The following is a 17,468-nucleotide window of genomic DNA, read 5'->3' on the forward strand; positions in this document are numbered from 1 at the left end:
TTACAGCACTGCAGTGCCTTCTCCAGTGGAAAAGAGCAAAATAGAATAAAATGAAATTTCAGTCATTAGTTTGCTTTTAAAAAAAAATGTATTTCTGTGTTCTTGAGATACCCGTTTGTTGCTAAGAACTGTAAAATAAAAGCCTCAAAGCAAATGAGGATAATATAGAGAGATCACAGCAAGAAAAAGTGTTTAATCAAGAGCGACAGGGTATTTTTCTTTGGTAAAAAAAATAAAGCTTGCAACTAGTAATTGCATTGATATTTTAATTAATAAGCCTAATCATTGCTGCCTGCTCATAATTTAAAAACATGGAGAAGCAGCACATCTAGCCGCTACTGATTAGTTTATTTTCCCCACAGAGAAAATCACATAGTCAAAAACCATTTAGCAAAGTTCTTTCTTAGTGCTTCCCTCATGCTCCTTTGTTTCTTAAATAATGCTTTGGGGATTTGTCCCTGTTGTGTAACTTTTAAAAGTGAGGCCAGATGCCTTGGAAAACAAGAGAATGCTATCCTGCACAATGCCACAGAAAAATCACTCAGCAGCTCGAGTCTTTGAGTTTCATTGTCACAAACTTGTCTAGCTACAAGCCAGGAAACCACCCTGCATCATAATGCACACACACACACAAAAAAAGAGATTTAGAAACCTTAGCACGCCCTGTGCAGTCACAGCTGTGCAGCTGGACATTGTGCAGATAGCAGCTTGAGGAAGTCTTTATTGTCATGAAAAGAATCTCTGTTTAAAGTACCCCATTTCCATTTGAGAAAATGTTTTATCCTGAAGCTCAAATAATTTGGGTTTTCACAAACAGAAATACTATCTGCATTTGCATTGATCTGACCTGGCACATTTTGCTTTGCCACAATGTCATAAAGCTAAAAACTTTTTCTCTGTTGTGCTTCAGTTTTTCAAACACAAGCAAAACAGAGCTTTTGAAAAGGTCCCCTGAAGTTAAGTTCCTATGCTTTGCAGTGTGCTCACCAGTACACTGCTTAGCCAAGAAATTGCTAGAGACCCAAAAGGGTGCCAGAACCACCCAAGACAGATGCCCTCTTCTCAACCTCCCAGCCTTGGAGAGGCTACACTCACTGTGTTGGGTTAACACCAGCACAAATGGACAGGCCCAAGGACGCAGACTGGTTTAATTTTGTTGGGTTTGCCTTCTTGACAATTCTGCTCTAAGGCTGGAGCTGTGACATTTGAGTGACTCTCCTGGGGCAAGATTTTTCACTTAAAGACAAAATTTCAACAAGCAATTGTTGCATTAAAACTTCACAAAAATCCCAGAATGCTACACATTTAAATGTTAGAAGTGAAAGTCCTTGAGAACATCTTGATTCTAAATTGCTATTTAAAATCTGTGCTTCAGGCTTATCACTTCTGTCACTTAATGCCAGTCAGCAGCCCCAACAGATAGGATAAATGAAACAGACCAACTGTTCCTGGAATCAACAGACACAGCAAAATCTTTAGTGTCTAAATTCAGACATATTCAGGGATTTTTATATATACATTCAAGATGTGTCTTCAGGTTTCTCATTTTCACTTAGGTTTCATCCAGTGGTCTTGTTAAGTCTACTGTGACCATATGAGTAGGGGCAGATGATCCTCCTCGGAGACCTTTCAGGAAAATCTGGGGTTTGGGTACATTGCTTGAGTTGTCACGCTTAGTCTGGGTGCCAGCATCTTTTGGCAAGTACACTTGGGTGCAGTTCTCTCTTCTCATGTGGCTGAGATGAGTCTGCATGCCATGAGTTAACTTGCGGCGCAAGTTGGCCTAAGAACACAAAAAGACTCAGATTAAGCAAAACTTTGTTTGAACATTTTAGCACCAGTATCTACGCAGGAGTATTTGTCTGTTTTACACCCTTGTGCTTCACAAACCTGGAACATGGCCCACCTTACCCTTCTGTCACTACATGGTTGTGACTGTGATTTGGTAAGTCCTTAACTAACAGGATGTGTGAACAGCACTTTAGGTAGCCCACACAATTTTATATGAGTCCCTTAATAATTTCATACCATTGGTTGTTGTCTTTCAAATTTTGTTAAATGCTTCACCTTTGTTTTGTTAGAATAAAATGTTTTTATGGCAAGTGCTTCCAGTCTTTGTCTGGTTTCTGCCAAATGTGATGAGGTTTAAGAGTTGGTGTCACAAAGTGTCAGATAAAAGTGAAAAAATGCCTTCTTACACCACCTTGCTCACTAACCCCTTGACAAGGGGTAAAAGTTAGGGTAATTTATGATTAGAGCTGGTTATTCACAGAAATTGCTGTAGATACAACAAACCCACTTCTCACAAAGTGTTAATATTCCAAAGTCAGCACTTGAAACAAAAAAAAGTTCCTTATTCCACTGAGCCTTCTGTGTCAGCCAGCAATGATGTAAAACACTGTAAATTATGATATAATGTTCTCTTCAAAAAATACAAAATACACTCTCATGTGCTGGAATTCAGACCCCTCCATGTAAGTGAGAAAGTCCCTGGAGTCCAGTCCAGTCAGTGAAGACCGGGGTCAGTGGAAGCTGGAGAGTGATACAGCTGGCCTAAATGTTGTATCAGGGACAGTTAAAATATTCTCCAGACTCCACCACTGAGGTCTCACTCTGCTGGAACAGAAGGTGAAGTACCTAAATGTAGGCACATTTTGGTACCTTAATCTACAACTGAGTCTTATATGCAGAGTCATCAAGCAGAATCCAGAAAAGAACAATAAGGAACTTACAGAGGAGATGGCCTGGGAAGATAGAAAGACAGTATTTTTTTTTTCTGAGGGTTTTAGTGACAGAATGTGTGCTATTACAAGGAACTATGCTTGCACAGAGAAACAAATGTGAGCTAAAAATTTTACTTCTAACAGCATATAGATTTTCTAACAAAGTAATAGCTTTATATTTCATACCACTGAAAGTTTTTTGGCTAAGTATGAACAACACAAAAAACCCCAAAGGTTATGTAAGCTCATCCTCTAACAAAACCCATAAATATGTCTGATGCTTCCCTGAAGTATCAAATTCATTGATGCACTGGTAAACTATTTCTGTTATTTTATCACTTTGATATTAAATGTTTTATCCACCTCTGTATTACAAATCAGCATAGTCAAGCACTTCTGCATGCATCTAGGATTTTTTCTTTCAGCTCCACATCACTAATCTCACATTTGGACAGCTGAGGCTAAAACACCCTTAGTACTTTAAAGTACTTTCTCTAAATATTTCAAACTAACGAGCTACAAATTTGTTTGTGAATGATCTTCATGACCAGATATTGGAAAATATCCACTTTTGCTTAGAGCTGAAGAGCCAGTGACCACATTTTATGTTTATTCATGCACTTTTGTCCTTAAAAGAAGCAAAAGACGCTTTTGGCTAGGCTTCTCGTAAACCTAACTGGCTTCTTTATACACCTCAGTAACAACTATTTCATAGAATACTTTATAAGCTATCAACACTCGCAAGACTCCTCAGTCCAAAATTTTGGTTTCCTCTTAAAATGTTAGAGATTTCATGGCGAAAAGAAAAACGGAAAGGAAGTAGGCTGCCCAGCAGACCACAGGCCTCCACAGTGCATCTGTTCACAGAAGAAACCCTTTTTAGTATTATATGTTCACTTGATATTGTTAACTGCAATATTCCCAGTACTCAAAAGTTGTTCATTTTGATTGAATTGTGAAAATCAGGTGCTATACCTTGACAACTACATGTGCTGGCAAGCCCTAGGAAGAAGCTTCTGAAATATTTACTGTTAATTTAAAAGTCTTTATGTACGTATGTGGTCAACCTTCTACGGACAGACTGTGATTTCCAACCCATCAGAAAATCTTGACAGTATGATTTTGCTCTGGCTTTTTTTCATAAAGAAATAACATAGTAGTATCTTCAACCCATTAAACTGTATGTGAATGTAGAACAACCTTAATATTCAATGCAATTTAATTCAACACAACAAACTCTTATTACATAAAGAGGGCAACTGAAAATTTTGAAATTAAGAGATACAGCAGTGGAAGCACTGCTCAAAAACAGGGAAAAATATGGAAGAAGTGAGAGAAGAAGTCTAGAAATAAGGAGAGAAAATATCTAGGAAAAAAAAAACCCAGTTGTAATGAAGTTAGATTTATGTTTCAAGGAACAGAAGTTAAGAATAATTTATTCTCAGATTTGTTATCCAACAATGAAAATCTGGTAATAACAGTACAAACCAATTTTATAGCTTTTCTTCTCAGTTCCCATTCATTCCATTCATAGGATCTCACAATAGTTGGAGGCAAGATATGAGTATCAGTCTGAGTACCACTGTCACATTTTGGGGGTGGTTTCATCAAACCTTTCTTTGCATTTCTGGCCTGGATGAAAAGAAACAACGAAAGCTGAGAAGAATACAGAGAAATAGCATATGGGTATGCTAATTTTTAAAAGCAAATAGAGACCTGCAAACCACAAGTGGATAATGATTTTTACATTCAACAATATTTTTGTTTCCCATGCTCCCACTAAAAGGAAAACATTAAGTATCTAATGGATTTCATTTCTGACAGAAAACCCTTGAGGCAGAGGCCACAGCTGAGTTTCAGGCTCCTGCCTACGTAGTAAGTGCTTTGGTTGGATTTTGGGAAAAAAAGGTCCCACGACCACCAGTATTTTATGATGCAGGTACCTCAGTTTGTCTTCATGAATGGACTAAAAATCACAAATCACAAGTGGGAGAAGTCCACACATCTCTGCTACAGCTGGGATATAAACCATGTTTCAAACCAAGGGCCAGTTCAAGACTATATTTTTTCCACTGCTAGGGATCTAAAATTCACAAGTGGATCACAGAGAATGTTGTTTATAAATCCAAATCAGGTCTTTGAATTTCACACAGTAACACCATCACATTCATTACTGATGACTCTCCTTTTATTTTGTAATATGTTCCATAACTCCTGTCCTCAGATACCACTACACCCTCATCCAGCACACATGGATGAACTGGCAAGCTAAAACTCCAGGTTACATCATATCTGAACATAACTTCTCTTGCATTTATTTACTGATCCTTTAAGCTACTTTTGCAAAAATGAGGAAAAGAAACATTGGACACAAGATCTGCCTAGGCTATGGACAAACAGCTTTTATCACTGCCAGAATGCTTTGGATCTACAGATTCTCCTATGAATAAATAAGGTGAGAATGACATTAAGCAGTTTCTTCAACACTCTGAAGACCTGGAAAAGATGGACCTTCAGATAGGCAGAGGATTTTACTTCTTTCCTAAAGATACATATAGTCTGTTCTCTTTTAGAAAGGACAGACCAACCTGTGCCCCAGCAGCTGTTCAGCAAGAGGCATAGCCAGTGTGTACCTGTGTATGGGGAACAAGGTATTCAAACTGATGATGGAGCTCAAGCAGTTGAATTAGCTCTGCATATTTTTTTGCTTTTTCTATATTCAACTGAATGAACTTATCTGGATCTTGAGCAAAGACGTGTGCAGCTTCTTTTGAACTGAAAATATAATATTTCTCCTTGTGCTTCAAAATTCCAATAGCAGGATTTCCTAAAAATGAGAAGAAAAGCCAACCCAAAATAAGCTCCACAATTTAAAATAGTGAACAGTATGATATCCAATACAAAATACATCCTTAATCAAGATTCTGTGTTTCCCTCAAGTTAGTTTCACTTCCTTCTTTTTCTGAACTCAGTATAAACTTCTTTTTTTTTTTTTTTAATATAGAAAAGTCTATTTTGTTAAGTCAGTAAAACTGCTTTTGATCAGTTCACATCCAGCATGCCTTATGTGTATGTCTCAGGAGCATGTCTCAGAAAAACAACAGATAAAACACATATAGCAAAGGCATAAGAAACCAATCTCAACCCTCAAATGTTTCCCCTAAAATCTCCAGCAATTATCTGATTGCAGATCAGTAGTGCATTTATACCAAAGGTCATAACACTGAGATTAACTGAAGAAGCAGATAAAGCTGCTGGGAAACTGAACAATAAATTAACAGAGAAAATGAATTGTCAATAAAGGTCAAATAACTTATACAGGAAAACACAAACTGATTTCAAGGACAGTGGCAGGTTGTGCTTCAGATGTCATTACCCAGGAAGACCAGAATCATCATATACAGTTCTTTGAAAATACTCAGTCAAAAAAGCATTTATTGGTATGCAAACAGAGGAAGAGAAGAAAACCAACATTATAACAACCTGTCAGCTACATTTGCAATAATACATTTTGTTCCAACACAACAGAACAAGTAAAAGGGAGCTAGGAGTGATCAAAGGCTTGTGATACCTTTCACAAAAGGAGAGGTTAAAGAAGCCTCCTCAGCATTAAAAAGAAAAAAAAAATAATATGATAGGGGGTTATAAAACCATGAATTGTATGCAATATAAAATTACTATTTTGTAATTTTCCTAACAGAAGGACTATCAAGTCTTTGTTGAAATTATCAAGCCAGAGCTTAATACCATCTCAAAAAGAGGTCCCTTTTCATAGCATATATAATTATAATTGTGGGGCTCTTGAGAATAAGAATATCCCATGACAAACCCAAGATGGATTCCAAAATCAATTAGATAAATGAAAAACCTCTTTGAAGGATTATTCAGCAGAGGGTTATAGACTCAACATTAATCAGAGGAAATCCCATAACCACTAACTGCTAGAACAAGGAAGGATATAATTAAGGAAGGATCACTTTGACTTGAATTCTCATAATTTTAAAGTTCATGACTGTCCATGTGCAGTAATCAGATACAGGGCTAGAGAGACCTTCAGTCCAACTCAGGACAGCTGTTCTCATGTGCAATACTAAGTAAGTGTAAGTAAATTACATTGCCATTAAAATATCTATTCTTTAGTACTGACAAGCAAATGGCCCTATTTTCCTCCCAAACTCCCATAGGTTTAAACAATTTTGTATGGATAACTTCTAGAAAGGACAGGGATACAGAAAACATGAATTAGGATAGTTGAAAAAAGGCTAACTTTCAGGACAAATGAACCTAGAGAAACCAAAAATTCCTAGGATTAGTTGACTTAATCAAGTACACTTGTGCATTCTTTTCAGGAAAGATTTTTAGTACATTGTCACGACCATTTAAAAATACATATGAGGCAGGCCTGAATAGCTCTGTTTGCAACACATGGATACACAAAATAGAAGGAATGGTCATTTCTCTGTGCCTGCATTATAGCACATTAGCAACAGTAATCAAACCTGTATTCAGCTGCAGGGTAGGTTATACAGATGTGCATACAGCAGGAAGAAACCTTTATCCATCCTATCCCATTTCTGCCCCTGCTTGTTTGCTCTTCAAGCCCTCCTGCCTTCTGATAAGGGCAATTTATTTGTGTATTTCAGAAAAGATACTTTAACAAGGGAAATAAATTATCTGGGGTGAAAATTGCAAATGTGGAAAAACAGTATTCCAGCATAGACATTAAGAGGATGCATTCAGAATGTCTTTACATTTTTCCTAATCCTTGTGTAAATATACAGTATGGAAAATGTCTAACTACAAAGCATACCTGGTAGGGTGATACCTTTCACACCAATTGAATGTGCACAGAACCCATGGTACTGGATTAGCAACTGATCAAAATTATCAGAAGTCTCTGGAAAAAGCCATTCTTGGTTCTTGAAATCAGAAATATTCACTCTGGTTCCTAAGAAAAGATAAAACAAAGGAAGGACTTCAGTATTAAAATATAAGATGTCTAAAAGCTAATAATATTACAGGATGACCAGATTACTGTGGTTTTCACAGGATGACCTGCAATGCCCAGATCCCAAAAGCCAAACTTTAGTCCTGCCTTGAAAGAGAACCTCCTGAAAATCAGTCCTGCGAGAACCATCTTTAGTAGCATTAGTTTTCTTTGAAAACATGCGACAACAGGAAGATAATACTTTATTCTTTGATTTTGTTTTCACCCACCCATGCATTACAAACTTCCTGGCATAAAACTTGGTTCCTAGGGATACCATTTTACAAACAAACTCTTCAGCTAACTGAAGCCCTGTTAAATTATTCTGTTTATACCCTACCCCTCAATTTCCAAAATTCTGAAAGGTTCTGAAGAATACACTTCAAAATTTTTACAAAAAATTAATAGTATTCTGCCATTTTTGTAAGGTTTACTTGTATCTAGAAGCTCTATTTTAATTTTATATGTTAAAAAATCCCAAGCTACACTACATGAAAATGTAAATCTACACTCCACAAGCCTTATTTTAATTTACTGTGCAAATTCTGAGTATTAAAAAATCAATATAGCACCTTCTTTAAAACACCTATTGTAAAGAAAATTTAACCTACAAAATCTTGGAAAATTAAGGAAAACCAGAAAGTTTCAACTTTCCATACCCATGGTTTCTTTTATCCTTTCCTCATCACTTTTCACAGTCACTCCTTCCAGAAGAGATGTTAGCATTTCCTCTGGAAAAAGCTGTGACTGGATTTCCAAGAATTGTTGCAGGTTGTCAGCCATATTTGTGAGGAAGCTTAGCAGTAGTATTTCATTCTGATAGCCAGTCCAAAGCTTAGAAAGTTCCATAAACAGAGGCTAGAACATAAAGAGAATTATCTGAAATGCAGATTTGTTTTATGTCTACAGGGTAACCTAAGTGCTGTGCACAACAATCTCAGCTATAAACAAAGCAGGGCTGATCTCCAAGGCCTTCAGCAACCAGAAATTCCAGGGGAACTCAGGGACACTGTAAGAGGAGCTTCCACCACATATGCCTAAAGCAAATATATCCAGCATGCCAAATGCAAGAGTGGTACATTTCTGTATTTTACTCCAGAGCCTTTCTTAAATAAATGTATTCTGTGACTATGCTTTGAATTTAGCACTTCACTGACAATACAGTTTTATAACTGAAAATATGGTGTATAGGAGTAAGGACCAGAAGGAACACACCTGATTAATTACCAAAGTAGATATACAAACTAACAGGTTTTGTTATTTTGTCTGCCCTGCTTCCAGAGTGAGTTGGTACCACAGCCCCCAGGCCATCATGTGTGTCAAATGCAAGGGGTGCAGGCCCCTTCAGAGTGGTCCAAGGTTCAGGGCAAAACTGGAGGCTGCCCCTCCCAGCACTGACATGCTGTTGGCACACAGGTGTAGGCACATAAAGAAGCAGCCTATAAGCTTTAAGTTTAAATGCTGTTTTCAATGATAGTCACCTGTAACAGTGCCCTGTTACATCTAAACATACAGAGAGCATTTACAGGAAGAGATTCAGCCAATCTGAAATGTGCACCTAACCACACATTTTATGTATGTTAACAACATTATCCTAAGAGCAGCCAACAGAGCCAGCTCTGGAATTCATCAGCATTGCTAATGCTGTGGAAATGTTATGGTTACAAAAATGGAAGAAATTAGAGGAAGATCAAAAACATTCTTAATAGAATAAACAAAGAATATTAATGAAATGTACTATTTTTCCCAAAATGAATGTTTACAAAAAATAAGGCCTTATTCTATGCTTTTTAAAAGACAGACTGTCCTGCTTTTCTACCTTCGTAGAGGATCCAGCTTGGCAGCAACAAGCCAAAGACAAGAAAAGTTATTTAAATGGTGTGTTAGTAGAAAAATCTCTATCTGAAAAGATCTGAAATCAAAAGGCATTACATATTCTCTCTTCAGCAGAGAAGACAAAACAACTAAAAAACTAGAAGAGAAAAAAATCCTAGGAAGGCAGCAAACAATAGACAGGTTTTAGGGAAAAGGGTAAGGTATATCAGTCACTTAAGCCCCACAAAGATATATAAGAGGAAAAACTGCTTTGAGTAGCTGGACAAGAGGGGAAAATGTTCTCCAAATGAGAACGTCTTATTGATTTAAATCTATTGATTTATTGAATCAAAGCGCACATAATTTGGAGCTTGGATCACTCAGGTAAAGTACTGTTCCCATGAGTTTCCAGCTTGGGTGCTCTTATGGGAAGTGTAAAAAATACTCTGAGTAGGTGGAGGTCATGATCTTCCTCTTCCTCACAGTAAGCTTTATTTTGCTTTCCAATAATTATCTTAGAATGTTGAAAAATAACCTAAAATATGTATGAAACTGCATGCTGGTGCAGCAGCTAACCACAAGGAACTGGAGTGATAATCAAATCACACAAAGTAACAAGCTCTTACATGAAAAGCAAATTAAATGAAGCTGGTTTCTAGCGTGTTTCTCTCCCGTTTCCTTTATAACATGCCAGCAAAAAAATCCCAGGTTTTCAGAGGCTTATCAAGCAGCCTCCCTCATAATACCTTCAGTTCACAGCACTTATTTCCTTTCCCCCTAATACCTCCTTCCCACGTCCTTTAGCTCCCAACCAAGGGTTCAACGGTACAGAACATCAATCCTTCAGTGGCTGGTCACTGGCCAGAGAGCACACAAACCATTTCAGACCTGATCTTGGTAAGGCTCTAACTGTGTGTCTCTAGTTGTTGCTCTTTTTTTTGGTTTTTTTTCCTTCCCCCCCCCCCCCCCCCCCAACTTGCAGAATATGACATATTTTGAGATCTTTGGTCTCTGACAAATGTGACTGAAACTTGACAACAGGTTCAAAAGCTATTGGGAGGAGAAAAGAGGCTGACACCCCCATCATAGAAACCCAGTTTCTTCAGAAAAATTGTATCAGTGACTCATACTGTAATTACAGGGATTGCTATCTGAGGGAACTTTAAAAGAATCACACCCTGATGTGCTGTCTTCTGCAATCATTATGTTCTTACAGTTTCTGCAAGGAACGGGAAAGAATATATACACACACAAAAAAGGAAGATATCAGCATAAATCTACAAATAATGACAACCCAAGATGCTTACAGTAAAATACCATTTAATTCCTTTGCTCCCTTTTTGTACCTTGCCTTTTTCTTACCTTAGGAGCAAGTCTTCTAGTTGCCCCTTCAAAAATCACAGGTGATATTGTAATAGAGAGAAAAATATGTAGCCTCTTTATAAACATAAACAATTCAAAAACACACCAGCAAAATATCTTACTTCTATAATTTTTTCTACTGAAGAAATAATGGCTTTTCCATTCATAATACTTACAAAAACTTCTTTGGACTCTATGGAAATCTTATCCTGCACTGTGTTTTTCAATACCATCATTGCTGCTTCAAATTTAACATCCAACGATTCAACTTCCTGAGCACTTGTAATTGCATTGGACTGGAAAGAGAACATTAGGTAAGATGTTATCATAATCCAAAAATCAAGTATTTAGTAATAAGTATTTACCTGGGCCTCTTCATTCAACTATTTCCAGAACAATTGTTTTAGGGAATGAAATGTATTCTATCTTTCCACAAAATACATTTTTCCTTAAATGTTCAGCTGTTCAGGCACTTCACTCACACATAAACTACCAATTTTTATAGAAAATCCTCTACATTTTCCCAATGAAGAGAACAACAACAACAAAAACCAAAAACAAAACCAACAAAACCAAACCCACAAACTTTTATTCAATGCCTTATACAGGAAACACTAAGAAAAACCAGCAGTTTCTCAAAAGACAAATGAAAAGCTCTTCATTAACAAAACAAGAATTTAAATTGCATTCTTCAAAGACTTTTGATGACTCTGTACATTTTGGAGCTGTCTGCAGACTAAAACTGAGATGATTTACGGATTGATCAAGGAGATTTTTTTCTCTCATGTCTTCTGGGGCAGAGAATCAGTATGCAGACAACTGTTTAATGGTGGATTTGGCAGCACCAGGCTGATAGGTTAATGGTCGGACTTGATTTTAAAAATATTTTCAAACCTAAACAATCTACAGTTCTTTATCTAGAGATACATTTTATTTCATTTCATTTCATTTATTTGTGAATATTTTTTCTTATATTTCTGTCCTGTGCAAGTAGGTAACTTGAAGACATCTTGCAATAAAAGTCCACAGGATATAACACGATTCTATCTCACCTGAAGGATGCAAAGGAAGGCTTCGTACTGTCTCACATTGAATAGTGCTTCTTTTAATTTAAAAGTACTAAGCTGGGAGTGTCTGTGGGGGTCTTCCTGCATAGATTCCAACAGGGCCGTGTAGCAGTGGGCTAGCAGCTGGCAGGAATTCAGACGCTCATCGAGAGTCCGTGTAGCTGATGGAATGGCTTCATGCAGGGTGTTTGGCATTATTCACATAGAATAAATATGAAATGTGTATAAAAAGAATTAATGAAATAGTTATCAAATTATTAACGTGCAATATTTGACCATAACGGTCTTCTGATGAAATTTTGATTTCTACATTTTGTCCTTATATTCATGCATTTCCAAATACTTGTGAACCAGATTCAACTACCCTATCTCACTAGTCAGGTTGTTTCAAATATTTAGAATTACAGGTGTGGAAATACCACAGTCAAGTCAAGGAATGTGAGAAAACTTGCTTTATAGTAGATGCGACTCTGTTGCTACAACTGACATGGATTACCTGAGAGAATCTGCACAATTTTCAATTCTCAGTTTACTAATTTGTAAAATAACAATAACAGGCCTCCCTGAGTTGGGAAATTACTGGAGCAGCTCCAGTGAAGAAGGCCAGGAAGAATGAATTGGGAATACCCAGTTCAAATGCAGTTGTTTACTTACAGTCATCAATGCCACTTCCTCCTTTCTGGCACTGCTTGTTGTACAAACGAATTCCTGTGACTACCATGGCAAGATCTTTCAGCTGTTGTTCTTTGTCCTTCTTACTGAGTAAGATGAAAGTAATCATCTCTGTCTGGGGGAATACACTCTGCAAGGCAGCTATAAGCATTACAAAGTGGGAGAAAACCCTCAATATGAGGTAACACAAAAGAAAATCATTAAATAGGCAAAAAATAGCCTCTCCTGAAAAAAGGCGAAAAGTAGGTAACTTATGGGAAACTTACACTTCAAGGCTGAGCAGTAACAGTTTGGATAGTAAGCATTCATCACAATTTACCACATTTGTATCTAAATATCAGCAAAGAGAAGGTGAAATTTTATTTTTCAAGAAGAAAAGCCCAATTTCACAGCTGGGAGTTTACTGACCTGTTACCTCCCTGATAGCCTCAACATCTGTAGGGGATCCCAGGCCAGATCTCAGCAGCACATAGGTAACGATCTTTTGATACATATTGTCGATTTCTTCTTGCGCGTGTGGAACACTCTCTGTGATACCTCTAACCACAGGAGCCACTTTTCCTTCCACAACATGCTCCTGTTCACTCAGTAATTCATCTAGGAAAGAAAGACACTTAGAAAGTGCTATCTAAATTCTTTGATATTTGGCTTATACAGAGGGTGCAATTCATTTCCACAGTCAGAGCACCAACTTAAGGTTTCTGAAGCACAGGTATGTGGAAGAGATGTTCATAGTACCTCACCATTAAAATTAAAAACAACAGAGTTAAACATTAATATAATTAGCATGATTAACATCAGTCAGTAGAGTCCTGAGAACTGTTCAGGCCAAATTAAACAGCAAGTCTCTGGTTCTCTGGACTCCTCTGACTGTAGGAGGACCTAACTTACACACACACGTATTTCAAACACACCTGAAGTTACATGCTCAAGTCTGAATTCTACTCAGGATCTCAAAAACTTGCTGCAGTTACTGAGCTTATAGAGTTCAGAGGATTTAGGAGCAGCTCCCAGTGTTGCTAATTTTTGGTTTTAATACATGCTAACGGGAAAACATTTTCATTATCTCCCCACAGAGAAATGCTTTTCTCACATCTATTCTTGTTCTGTGTCTTCTATTTCCCAGCCAGCCTCCACTGTCCCTTTGAGATCTGAAATTACATTTACAACAGAGGCATTTTCCCCATCTTGTTTTATTTTCACATTCTCATTCTAAGACCATATGAAATTACTACTGAAACAAAAATGTATTCAGCTAAAACTGCAACCGTAATCTCCCTATTAGGGATATTGATAAAATGCTCTGTTCTGAGTGCCTTCAGACACACAGGTGCAGGTGCAAGCTTTTCTTGCTGAAGGCAGCTAACCACTGAACCTGAAAGTGTAACTATCTTCAAGCAACCTAATACATTATATTCTGTAAATCTCTCAGACAGCATGAGAAGAGTGTTCTCTCAAATCTAATGTACACTTTTCCCTACTATTTCCATACTTAAACATCAGACTCCTGTACAGTAAATTTCTCCTGAGATTTTTATTTTGCTTTACTGACAGGATTCATTTAATAGTAATTACTATTATTAAATTATAAACTGAAGCGTCAACTTCTATGAAAACATACTTGAAATTACCTCGGTTTGCATAGTTCATATCAAAGTAAACTTGCATCTTAATTGTGCTTAGGGATGGGTTTGTTGTGTCAAGCAGTCTGGTAACACAGAGCTAAAAAGAGAGTCAGAGAAGTGAGTTCTTTCTCATCTCTGGGGAAACATCTGAACTGATAGTGATCTACTACAGGTTTCACAGCAGTTGTAGAGCCCTCTCATTACCATTCTCTCCTTACAAAGCTTTTCTAAGGCATTTATTTATGGAAACATAGTCCAGTTTTTAGCTAGAGAACCATAAGAATAAAGTAGCACTAAAATTTTGATAGTATTCATGTCATTTTAGTTATAGGAACAGGGAGCAAATAACACTATAGTCTTAGATAAGTACTGACTTTCAATATCATGTCAGATTACCTGGATAAGATCCTGCATATCGTTTTCTGTAAGGATTTGATCCATATTAAAGTCATTTCTTGGATCTAAAACAACAGCTTTCACCTAGAGATTGCCAAAAGAAAAATATTAACTTATGTCTCAAAATATCATCTTTGCAATTCACCATATATTTTTGGAAAAATCTCAGATGCATTCAATATTTCTTTACTATTCATTTTTACCCATTTCAGTCTTTGATAATGCAACAAAATTACTTCATTTCACATCTCGCCAGTTTCAATCTCAGTTCTCAGGCAAAATATAGAAAAAAATCTTTTTGTGATACAAATATTTAAATATACCTCCTTTAAAAATTACTTGGAAAAATATTTTCCTAAGTAACATTTTTTGAAAATCTATCTTTGTTTATAAACTTTAGGATGGTGTTACAAGCATCAGTGTAAACATTTACCATTTGAATAAAAAACCCATAGAGTTCTGCATGCAGGAAAATATGTGCATGTTTGAAATTGGTGTTCATGCTGTGTGTCTTTCCAGCCACTTGTATGAATTTTTTGCTCATTAAAATTTTCCTGCCTAATCTGCTTTTGAGCCAAATCTATTTTCTAAACCTGCAGTGTCACCTTTAGGAGAAAAAATAGCACATCTACAGTACTGCTGTGAACCATTTACATTTATATGCACGTTTATCAAGAGCTGATTATCAATAAAAAAGGAACCTAGCCCATCTTTCTTTAGACATAGCTTTGCAGGTGCATTCAGATGTATTCTGAAGCAGTGCTGTGTCTTCTAAGAGATGCCAAAATGTCAAATGTTCTTAGGATACTTATAGTCGTCTACCAAGGACAATGCTGAGACTGATTCCATTAATTTTTCACTTTAAGTGGGATCAGAGCCCATTCCTTCAAATATTCAGCTCATTTATACCACCTGGCCCTGTCTGAGCAGAGAAACAAACAAAATTATCCATCATAATAGAAGGAGGAGGTAAACATCGAAGAATAAATATAGCCGCTGCATTAAACTTTCACCTATGCATCACACGGTCATTTATGACAGTGTGAAGAAACATTATTAAAACTTGGTAACACTTCTCTTTTTCACTTCTGAAAGAAAACAATGGTTTGTTTGCATGCAGAAGAAAACAGAGAAAGAGCTCTGAGTTGGAGTTCAGAGAGTTTCCAGGATTCAGGACCTGCAGCCTTCTTGGAGCGTTATATTCACATAAGATTTCAGGGAAATGAAATACTTTTCCAGGTTTTTAGGACCCTCTACTGGATGTCGCTGAATGCCCCTTTAAAATTTCTTACTGCGGGCGTTTGGAAACCCAGGTATTTCCAAGCTCAGATCACCCCTGAAAGCCTCAGCTGCCGCCAGCCCCTGAACGCTTCCTTTCGCGCTTACCACGAAGGCCACCAAGGTTTCCGAGAGGCTTTGTCCCTGGGCAGCGCACTTCAGGCCGACTTGGCGGATTATCCTCTTGATGACACTTGCGGTCAGCTCGCCGGACATGCCGGCCAAACACACACGCCTTAACCGGGCTACATACACTTCAGCGAGAGTCCCTTCTCAAAATTTCACCTTCTCGACCCGGCGCCGCCGTTTGCTGAGCACCCTGTCCCGACGCCAAACCTCCCCGGTGCCGCGGTCCCCGCGGGAGCGGCCGCGGCCGAGCGCCGGCTCCGGGCGTTGCCATGGGGACCCGGCCCGGCCCGGCCCGGCCTGCCGGGAGCGCGGCGAGTGTGCAAACGTGAGTTTACACGCAGTGCATGCACAGTGTTCGTACTGGATAGATGGGGCAGTGTGTGTGCAAAACATGCACGCCTGCATATATTCCAAAGACGTGGCTGTGGAGGCACAGGAATGAGTGTCTCAGTGTACATACAAACCGTGTGTGTGGACATCTGCAGCTATGACTGTACGTACGTGTTTGTAAATATAGGTACATATGTATGTATAAAGACACATACATACCGTACATAGGTATATGTATCTTAATATCACAGAATCAGAGAATCTTCAGGGTTGGAAGGAACCTATAGAAATTATCCAGTCCAACCCCCCTGCCGAGGCAGGGTCACCTAGAACAGGTTACTCAAGAACGTGTCCAGGTGGGTTTGGAACATCTCCAGAGGGAGATCCAAGACCTCCCCGGGCAGCCTGTTCCAGGGCTCTGCCACGCTCAGTGTAAAGAAGTTCTTCCTCATGTTGAGATAGAACTTCTTGTGTTTCAGATTATGGCCACTGCTCCTCACCCTCTCACTGGACACCACTGAAAAGTGTCTGGCACCATCCTCTTGGCACCCATCTTTGAGATATTATTGTGCATTAATGAGATCCGCTCTCAGTCTTTTCAAGACTAAACAGGCCCACCTCCTGCAGTCTCTCCTTATGAGAGATGTTCCAGACCTCAAATTGTTTTTATGGTCCTCCTCTGGATCCATATATACTCATACATACAATATATATACCCCCCATGGCAGCGGGGGTCAGAACTAGGTGATCTTTAAGGCCCCTTCCAACCCAAACTGTTGAATTAGTCTGCTGGAGGGGGGCAGAGTGGGAAAAAGAAAACCTTCATGCTAGGCAAGCACACAGCCAAAACACCTGTGTGTTAACACACCACAAAGCCAAAGCACAGCACCACAGGGAATGCTGATAAGCAAGCTAACTCCATCCCAGCCAGACCGGGTACAGATAAATGTATTTACACACACATAAATGCATACAATACATATATAAATTCACACATACACGTATAAACAAAATGTGTGTGTGGCACACAGCGAGTGCTGTAGGCAGAGGCAGCACAGACAACTTTAGGGCAACTTTGCTCTGC

General features: G+C 38.2%; 1 protein-coding gene across 1 annotated transcript; it reads right to left on the reverse strand.

Annotated features, from left to right (window-relative positions):
* Positions 1 to 116: 116 nt before the first annotated feature.
* CFAP206 (cilia and flagella associated protein 206) lies at positions 117 to 16,251 on the reverse strand. The gene is made up of 12 exons (XM_066179584.1): positions 16,034 to 16,251; positions 14,648 to 14,731; positions 14,258 to 14,348; positions 13,035 to 13,223; positions 12,609 to 12,767; positions 11,940 to 12,127; positions 11,064 to 11,183; positions 8,370 to 8,568; positions 7,534 to 7,671; positions 5,357 to 5,550; positions 4,212 to 4,355; positions 117 to 1,783 (listed from the first exon to the last, which is right to left on the reverse strand). The coding sequence occupies exons 1-12, from the start codon at positions 16,139 to 16,141 to the stop codon at positions 1,553 to 1,555; spliced, it is 1,845 nt and encodes a 614-aa protein (XP_066035681.1). The 5' UTR covers positions 16,142 to 16,251; the 3' UTR covers positions 117 to 1,552.
* Between the last annotated feature and the right edge of the window lie 1,217 nt (positions 16,252 to 17,468).

The sequence above is a fragment of the Chamaea fasciata genome, unplaced genomic scaffold (assembly GCF_029207755.1).
Source record: "Chamaea fasciata isolate MVZ Bird 193981 ecotype frontalis unplaced genomic scaffold, bChaFas1.0.hap1 SCAF_3, whole genome shotgun sequence".
Classification (NCBI taxonomy): Eukaryota; Metazoa; Chordata; class Aves; order Passeriformes; family Sylviidae; genus Chamaea; species Chamaea fasciata.